The sequence below is a fragment of the Oncorhynchus clarkii genome, chromosome 10 (genome assembly GCF_045791955.1).
Source record: "Oncorhynchus clarkii lewisi isolate Uvic-CL-2024 chromosome 10, UVic_Ocla_1.0, whole genome shotgun sequence".
Lineage (NCBI taxonomy): Eukaryota > Metazoa > Chordata > Actinopteri > Salmoniformes > Salmonidae > Oncorhynchus > Oncorhynchus clarkii.
In genome coordinates this window covers 20,311,001-20,319,859 of record NC_092156.1, presented here as the reverse complement: position 1 = coordinate 20,319,859, position 8,859 = coordinate 20,311,001, and the positions used below count along the sequence as shown (strand labels likewise).

General features: G+C 41.4%; 1 protein-coding gene across 1 annotated transcript; it reads right to left on the bottom strand.

The window, feature by feature from the left end:
* Nucleotides 1-462: 462 nt before the first annotated feature.
* Nucleotides 463-7,029, bottom strand: LOC139418106 (protein phosphatase 1, regulatory (inhibitor) subunit 14Aa). The gene is made up of 4 exons (XM_071167298.1): nucleotides 6,772-7,029; nucleotides 4,477-4,557; nucleotides 4,320-4,352; nucleotides 463-3,509 (listed from the first exon to the last, which is right to left on the bottom strand). The coding sequence occupies exons 1-4, from the start codon at nucleotides 6,967-6,969 to the stop codon at nucleotides 3,333-3,335; spliced, it is 489 nt and encodes a 162-aa protein (XP_071023399.1). The 5' UTR covers nucleotides 6,970-7,029; the 3' UTR covers nucleotides 463-3,332.
* Between the last annotated feature and the right edge of the window lie 1,830 nt (nucleotides 7,030-8,859).

Sequence of the window (8,859 nt, the reverse complement as noted above, 5' to 3'; positions counted from 1 at the left end):
ATTGTATTTTGAAAAGGTGCATTGAAGCTGTTCTGGCAGCTCGTGGTGGCCCAACAACCTATTAATAAGACACTTTATGTTGATATTTCCTTTTATTCTGGCAGTTACCTATATGTGCTTGTGATATAACTGTTGTTGTTATTTTCTTTAAGAAACTATTGATCCTTTGTGGCAAAATTATGCTTTCAGGTGTATTTTGAACATTGAGAACAGCCTCCTGTGGTAAAAAAATAAAGCTGATGAATGTTTTTCTCTGCCTCTCTGGCCCCCTATGGGCTTGGTGGGCCATTAAGCCAGGCCTTCTCAGAGATACAGTTGAAGTCTGAAGTTTACGTACACCTTAGCCAAATACATTTAAACTCAGTTTTCCACAATTCCTGACAGTTAATCCTAGTACATATTCCCTGTTTTAGGTCAGTTAGAATCACCACTTTATATTAAGAATGTGAAATGACAGAATAATAGTGGAGAGAATTATTTATTTCAGCTTTCATTTATTTCATCACATTCCCAGTGGGTCAGAAGTTTACATACACTCAATTAGTATTTGGTAGCATTACCTTTAAATTGTTTAACTTGGGTCAAACGTTCGGGTAGCCTTCCACAAGCTTCCCACAATAAGTTGGGTGAATTTTGGCCCATTCCTCCTGACAGAGCTGGTGTAACGGAGTCAGATTTGTAGGCCTCCTTGCTCGCACATGCTTTTTCAGTTCTGCCCACAAATTTCCTATGGGATTGAGGTCAGGGCTTTGTGATGGCCACTCCAATACCTTGACTTTGTTGTCCTTAAGCCATTTGCCACAACTTTGGAAGTATGCTTGGGGGTCATTGTCCATTTGGAAGACCCATTTGCGACAAAGATTTCCTGACTGATGTCTTGAGATTTTGCTTCAATATAGCCACATAATTGATATGACAACATGATATTGCCACCCCCATGCTTCACGGTTGGGATGGTGTCTTCGGCTTGCAAACCTCCCCCTTTTTCCTCCAAACATAACAATGGTCATTATCGTCAAACAGTTCTATTTTTGTTTCATCAGACCATCAGGACATTTCTCCAAAAAGTACAATCTTTGTCTCCATGTGCAGTTGCAAACCGTAGTCTGCCTTTTTTATGGCGGTTTTGGAGCAGTGGCTTCTTCCTTGCTGAGCAGCATTTCAGGTTATGTTAATATAGGACTCGTTTTACTGTGGATATAAATACTTTTGTACCAAGTTTCTTCCAGTATCTTCACAAGGTCCTTTGCTGTTTTTCTGGGATTGATTTGCACTTTTCGCACCAAAGTACGTTCATCTCTAGGAGACAGAACGCATCTCCTTCCTGAGTGGTATGACTGCTGCGTGGTCACAGTGTTTATACTTGCGTACTATTGTTTGCACATCAAAGAGGCACTGAGTTTGAAGGTAGACCTTGAAATACATCCACAGGTACACCTCCAATTGACTCAAATGATGTCAATTAGCCTATCAGAAGCTTCTAAAGCCATGACATCATTTTCTGGAATGTTCTAAGCTGTTTAAAGGCACAGTCAGCTTAGTGTATGTAAACTTTTGACCCACTGGAATTGTGATACAGTGAATTTTAAGTGAAATAACACGTCTGTAAACAGTTGTTGGAAAAATTACTTGTGTCATGCACAATGTAGATGTCCTAACCGACTTGCCAAAACTATAGTTCCTTAACAAGAAATCTGTGGAGTGGTTGAAAAACAAGTTTTAATGACTCCAACCTAAATGTATGTAAACTTCCGACTTCAACTGTACATCTCATCCCATCCTCATTTCTTGTGCTGACAACAATAAATAATTAAGTACTCAAGAATGACTTTACATGGTGGATGCAACTCAGACATACATTACTCAGAAGTGACCTGATCGATATCCCACTGGGCACAAACTGCTTAAATCAACATTGTTTCAATGTAATTTGTCAACGTATTGTGAAGTGGAATCTATGTGGAAAAAACATAGCATTTCTTTCGAGGGTAACATTTCAACCACAGGATTTCAACATAGAGAAACCTTGAATAAAACATGTTGAATTTGTACCTTTGAAACAACAACAGATCTTCAATGTAATACCCACTATAAGAAAAAACCTATTGGCTGGGCAGCACCTCCTACAGTACTAGAGTTGATCAGTCTACAGCTTTTATGTTTTTTATTCTAGATAACATTTTATTTGGAAAAATGGACCGAAAATGTCTTTAGTATTTTACAAATAGAAAGATGAAAAAGTAATTTATCTACTCTGGACAAGTCCAGTCCTGGAATGTCTTAAAGTGATACTTTGGGATTTTATCTACAGTACTTCCCCAGAGTCAGATGAACTCGTGGATATCATGAAGGAAGTTGCTAACTACCTTCAAACTGCCCGCAGAGACATAAAAATGGTATCCACAAGTTCATCTGACTCTGAGGAAGTACTGTAGATAAAAAGGCCTCATTGCCAAAATAAAGTATCTCTTTAACAAAATGAAAAATAAATATTTAGGCCTACTTCATCCGGTGTCCAGAAAAATGGATTTGCGCAACATGCAAATATGTAACCATACTTTATCAATCATATATCATCAATGAGGCTATTTAGGCCTGTATAGCATTTGGGAAGTGATCGAGAGCTATTATTTAAATTCAGCCCAGGATTCAACTAAAAATAGACAATCTCCACAATTACTATAATAATCTGCACAGAATCTCAAACGGCATTGATCACGTGCACCATGTACTTTAATGTAATCAACTGGAATCCAGGTCATTTGGTTGTGCTATTAAATTAAGCACAATGATAACACATTAAGTTGTTTTATAAATAAACTATTTTAGCTTTGTTAAAAAGGAAGGTGACAAATAAACTAAACTAAATAAATTTGGTTGTGCTTTTAGATGTGAATTCAAACTTTTTCAAAATGGTTTGGAAGCTCATTGATCAACATATCTAGCAAATACCCAATTCTCCATGTTGAAATGACAAAGTGGGCCCAGTGGGATGTGATCCCAAGTGCCTGGACAACATGGCAACAGATGTTGTTCATGTGACATGTTAAGATCAGTGTGTGAATCGAGTCCGAGGGTGGTCCGAGGGTGTGTTTTGGGGGAGGGGGAATGGATGAAATGGGGTTGCTGGGAAACAAAATTCCAGAAACGTTCCCCAAATTCCCAGCTTTTTCAGCAATCCCGATTGGAAGATTACCGGGATCAGTTGGAGGATTTCCTCCCTGCTTATTCCCTCCTGATTCCAGAAATATTCCAACAGGAATTTATGGAAAACCAGGTAATTTTGGGAAAGAATTTTACACCCCTAGTCAGAGGTCAGCTGTGTGGTGAGGTCAGAGGGTCTGGTGGGTGTGGGTGTGGGTGCGGGGGCAGTGGGGGTCGTTGAAGTGGTATGGCTCATGGCGGTGCTGGGGGTGGTTGCAAAGGGAGGGGTGTTCGATGCCCTCTGTAGCCAGCTCCTCCTGCTTGTGAAGGCCTTCCAGCTTGACCAACAGCTCGCCGATGAAGGTCTGGCAGGGAGGGACACACAGTAGCATCATATAGCTAATGTTTTGTATTTTTCCCCTTCACATTAGATACTACATAGACAGAAATAAGAGAGGGAGACTGAAAATGAAGGACTCTGAAGCCTCAACCCCAGTCGCTCTAGGTTTGGTCTCTAGAACACCTGGATTTAAGCCCAGTCCTAGACTAAAAAGCATGTTCATTGGAACATTTTGGCTTAATCCATGTCTAGGAAACCAGCACTTAGTGTTCTTCAATCTTTTGTGATATTGATTTGAAACCAACATGTGTCCAACATGTGTGTGTGTGTGTGTCTCAGTGGAGGCTGGTGGCAGGAGTTATAGGAGGATATGCTTATTGTAATGGCATAAAGGCACAGAGTCAATCATGTGGTTTCCATATGTTTGATGTGTTTAATACCATTCCCTCTATTCCATTCCAGGCATTACAATGAGCCCGTCCTCCTATAGCTCCTCCCACCAGCCTCCTCGTGTGTGTGTGTGTGTGTGTGTGTGTGTGTGTGCCTAAGCAAGCCACTGTGGGCCCTGTCCTTTGTCAAAAGAGGTCCTGTAGCAGGGAACAGAGGGAAAGAGAAGAGAAAGGAGAGGGAGGAGAGAAGAGCGAGAGAAGGCCAGGACAGAAGGCCATTGTAGGGCATGTGGCGTGACAATCGAAGGTGTCAGACACCGCTGCCTCCTATTGGAGGCCAATACAGTGTGTGTGTGTGTGTGTGTGTGTGTACAGAGACTAAATAAAAATGTATGACTTAATATGCATCATTCTTCCATATCATTATAAATGATGGTAAAACATACCTCAGTGTTGTTGCTGCATGTCTGAAGGATCTCCTGATGATGAACAGAGTTTAGAGAAGAGAAATCATTGTATCAAAATTCCAGTAGTTAAATTCTGTGGCAAAGTCAGGTTGGTCTGAGTACATGTTCAGAACAACTTTGGGTGGGTGGGGCCTACCTGTAACTTTTTCACTCGCTCCTCATTGCTAGGTAGATCTATCAGGTCATCAATGTTTACCTCGTCTGGCATGTCTTCCTCCTGCAAAACACAAACACATTAAAAACACTCACGTATACTGTATATTATTAGAGTGGAAAAGCTTGTGCAAATCTCAATACATGACTTATGCAAAAGTTTGAGTTATGTCTGTATATATTAAGTTGAGCTTTGAGTCCTACTACATGTCATTTCCAAATGGAACAGTTGACAGGATTCATTCAGAGGGCTTATGGTTGGATAATAACAACACTGGCCATGTATCCAACTGGATCAGTTGCCTGGCAAGTCAGAACCGAGCTACAGACCAATAGAAGATCAGTCTCCTCTCTCTGTCATCTGGAGAATCACACTGCCTGCCTGGCACACATTCAACTTCTGGTGGGTTGGATTTAGAGTTTTGAGTTCCTAAAATTATCGGACTAGTTCCCGTTGTTGGTGACGGTTATTGATCTACTGATCAAATGCTCAGCTGAGATCCGGCACAGGCCACCATGGTGCATTTGTCGCCCTATAGGGGTGAGTCTCCTGCTGTACACTGGTACTGTACTACAGTATATCAATGCAGTATTGTTACAAAGGGTGTATCCAAAATGGCACTCTATTCCCTACATAGTGCACTACTTTTGACCATAGGGCTCTGGTAAAAAGTAGTGCACTACATACAGACTAGGGTGTCATTTCAGATGCAGACAAGAACTGGAAGCAGTATGTGTTCCCAAACTTTCCAGGAGAGCAGAACATCTAGCTAGTGATGTCACATGGCCAGCTGCAGTATGTTTACCCCCCTCAGGGAGTATTAACCCCATCACCCATTAGCCCCACCCTGGGCCCTGGAGTACACTCCCTTCTATGCACACGTCACCCATTAGCCCCACCCTTGGCCCTGGAGTACTCTCCCTTCTCTGCACATCTTCCTTCCTGTTTCTCAGCCTTCATTCTTGTTCCATTCCCTTTTTCCAAGTGGCCATGTAAGGCAGTGAGTTAGCATTCCCCAGCCACCATGTCTCTGCAGTGGCTGAATACTTAGGCTACATCCGGAATGGCACGTTATTCCCTAGTGCACTACCCATAGAGCCCTGGTCAAAAGTAGTGCACTATATAGGGAATAGGGTGCCATTTTCGGATGGAGCCTAAGTCCACAGTGCACCTCCAACCTTCTCCAGTCCTTTAATGGACACTGTGCACTATCATAACATCCATATTGTATACACCTTTTATATAAATCTCATAGCACACGGAAGTCTGTTTAGCCCTGTTAAGGAGGACTACGCAGAAGAGTTGGTTTAGAAATGCCTCTGTAATTTCGACAGAGTGCAAGTTATTGTGTTGATATTGTTTGTGTCTCACAGGAGTGTTCATCTGTAATGTTAAGATCCATGTATCATGTACAGTGTCTTAACAGGCCTTTTCTACATGAATATCCAATTCAATCCTAAGCCTCTTTTTTTTCTTAAAGTTAAGCCTTTTTCCCAATTCTATTGATTCAGGCAAAGGTGAAAGAGCAAAGTTCTCATTCTTAAAGGAATGGAAACTTTCAGATAGTATTGCCTGATTAAAAAGTTAAGAACTTGCCATATACCTAAAATCTCTTTACTATCTGAAACCTACTGCCTGAGCACATGCACAACACTTTAGCCTTGTTTACACTTTGCGCTAACATGCGAGTTTTATGATCGGATCGATATGATCCAATCAGTATCTGAAAGTCTCTCTTACCCATCCACATTGTGACCGGATTAGCTAGTGTCTCCCTGTATGCAATTTATTTAACAGATATTCTTTCACAATAATATGAATGTATTTATTTTAGGACAATTACTGATGCCATAATTGAATGGTGCTACCTGAGGCCGTTATGAGTATGAGTAAATGGTTTGACCATCCAGATCTGTTTGATATGCAGATAATGTGTGCCTGAGTACCTCCGGATGTTTTCAGGAAGATCTAAAAATACTAATAATAATTCATTATTAAAAACGTTTATAGCGGATTTCATTAGACATAATCTCAAAGCACTTGTTAAGCAAAACTAAAAGTAATTGAAATATAAATTGACCCTACAACAATAGATAGATCAGCTAGATCAAGTATGTTTGAGTGCTTCTTGAAGCATAATCCGATCCGTGTATTTTAATTGCCTAGACGTTTAATAAAAGTGTGGGCATAATCGGAATGCGGAAAAGTACAGGACACAGGTATAAACGGGGCTTTTGTGTGGCCCTTGTAATGGTCCAAGAGGGTACCGGCACTTACCTTGCCTAAGTACAGCTCGTTCAAACAGTCGTCTATCCATTTCTCCACGTCTAGTCGCCTCTGTAGCTCTTTTCTGTTGTATTTCACAGTAACTCGAGCTTGTCTCTTCTGAAGGTTGCCTCCGTGTTCCGGAGACGTTCCCAAATCTGACGAGTGGACTTCATCTGCGTGCGTCCTTCCGACCCTGTTGGCTGCCATATCTGGTCTGACTGGTTCCCAAACTAAATGGAGTTCGACTCCTTATGTCAATCCCAGCTCGCTCAGAGCGCCCTCCGTTGTCACGTGTTGCTGACTAAACTCTGAGGGTGACTTCCAGAGATTGGGACTTCCCACCCAACACATGACAATCTGTGATTGTCTGTAAACAATCCAATGACCAAAAGTATTGTAACGACCCTGGCGCGGAAATCGACTCGTGCCAGTCGATAGCGCGCCGGACCTCGGGCTCGAAGGTTCGAGACCTGCTCCCTGCTGTTTCATCACATTGGTTTCAGAAGTGATCGGACCTTGCATCCACGACAGTGCGTGTGCTTGGCCGGTGAGCGCGTTCCTGTAAAACGTAGAGTCTCAAGCTAGCGCGAGGACGCTCTTTGGAGAGAGTAGTGTTTTTTTGTGGCGCAGTTGTTAGCGCGCCGGGGCTCGAAGGTCGAGGGTTCGAGACCTGCTCCCTGCTGTTTCATTACAGTATGTTGGACATCATTGAACATCTCATTCCAAAATCATGGGCATTAATATGGAGTTGGTCCCCCCCTTTGCTGCTATCACAGCCTCCACCCTTCTGGGAAGGCTTTCCACTTATGGAACGCGTTTGGGTCTTTGCGTGTCAAAAAGATACACGTCAAATAACACTATTTGACACGTCAAATAAGCTTCTTTACCAATCAGGACCTGAATATGACTCACGTCACACAATAATTTAACACGTTCATTAATTTTGTACGTAGTTATTACACATTGATTACAGTCTCACTCGTATTTCATATGTCACAACGATTCACAACGTATGCTATGAGTCATCGATTTTGTCACTGATGATCTTTTTGTTTTATATATATATATATATATATATATATATATATATATATATATTATTAATGATCACATTTGCATAAAGGTCGTTTGGACTCCGCCCAAGTCTCAGGTACTGATGAAAGACGTTCACTCAACTTCTGTTCTTCCGAGGTAAAATTAGCTAGCTAGTTAACAATGGCAGCCCAATTTCTCGAAAATTGTAAATCTACCACCTCTGATTGCACCAGACTGCTGCTCACGGACAGAAGAGATGGACTTCAACCATCAATAGCCAGGTAACGTTAACTTAATGTTAGCTAGCTATCTAACATTAGGTGTTGAGGGTGAGGGGTGTAACAGCTGCAAAAAAAGTAAAGACATAATATAACACTAACGGTACCTAACTACCAACGGCGTTAGCTAGCTAACGTTAGATCTGTCTGCCATTGATATTTAACTGAACTCAAGATAGCTAGCTAAAGTTAATTGTTCATAATCTAACGTTAATTATGGAATCTATAAAACGTTAACTAGTTACTGCTGTACAGTAACGTTAGCTAGCGATGTTGAATGAATATACTTTTTTTAAAGCTAGTTTGTAGCTAAAGTACGTTAGTTAAAACTGCATCGGCTGTCTATGCATGGTTGTCTTCATAGGTCGGAGGCTCAGAGTTGGCACAGTTTAGACAAGAGAACACTTTAGGGGTTGTTAACTACATACAGATAAATTGTCACTGGACCCATCGGGTCTGCGGTCTATTTTTCAGGCTAGAGAACATGTTGCGGAGCCTTCGGTGGGCAAGCGGTCATTTGATTGATGAAGAGATGGCCAGCAATCTAATTGCTGTTGCAGAGAAGTTCCTACAACAGGCAAATTACATCCAACAACGGGAACCTAACGAAGATGGCAAGTTGTTACATTTGTATCAATGTTTTTGTACAGCATGTGTGGCAAAGGCTGAGATTGTATCATTTTACTTCTCCTGTGTTAAATCTCCTGTGTCAAGTCAATCAATGAACAAAAAAACATTTGGTTGGCCTATACTGCTGTTCCTAAAGTCTATATGGTAATCTTAT

What these genes read in the sequence shown, in the direction of transcription:
- LOC139418106 (XM_071167298.1), bottom strand. Translation starts at nt 6,969, where the DNA reads ATGGCAGCCAACAGGGTCGGAAGGACGCACGCAGATGAAGTCCACTCG. An exon ending in ACGAGCTGTACTTAGGCAAG is followed by an intron (nt 4,558 to 6,771) that starts GTAAGTGCCGGT and finishes TGTGTTTTGCAG; the next exon opens with GAGGAAGACATGCCAGACGA. An exon ending in AGCGAGTGAAAAAGTTACAG is followed by an intron (nt 4,353 to 4,476) that starts GTAGGCCCCACC and finishes GTTCATCATCAG; the next exon opens with GAGATCCTTCAGACATGCAG.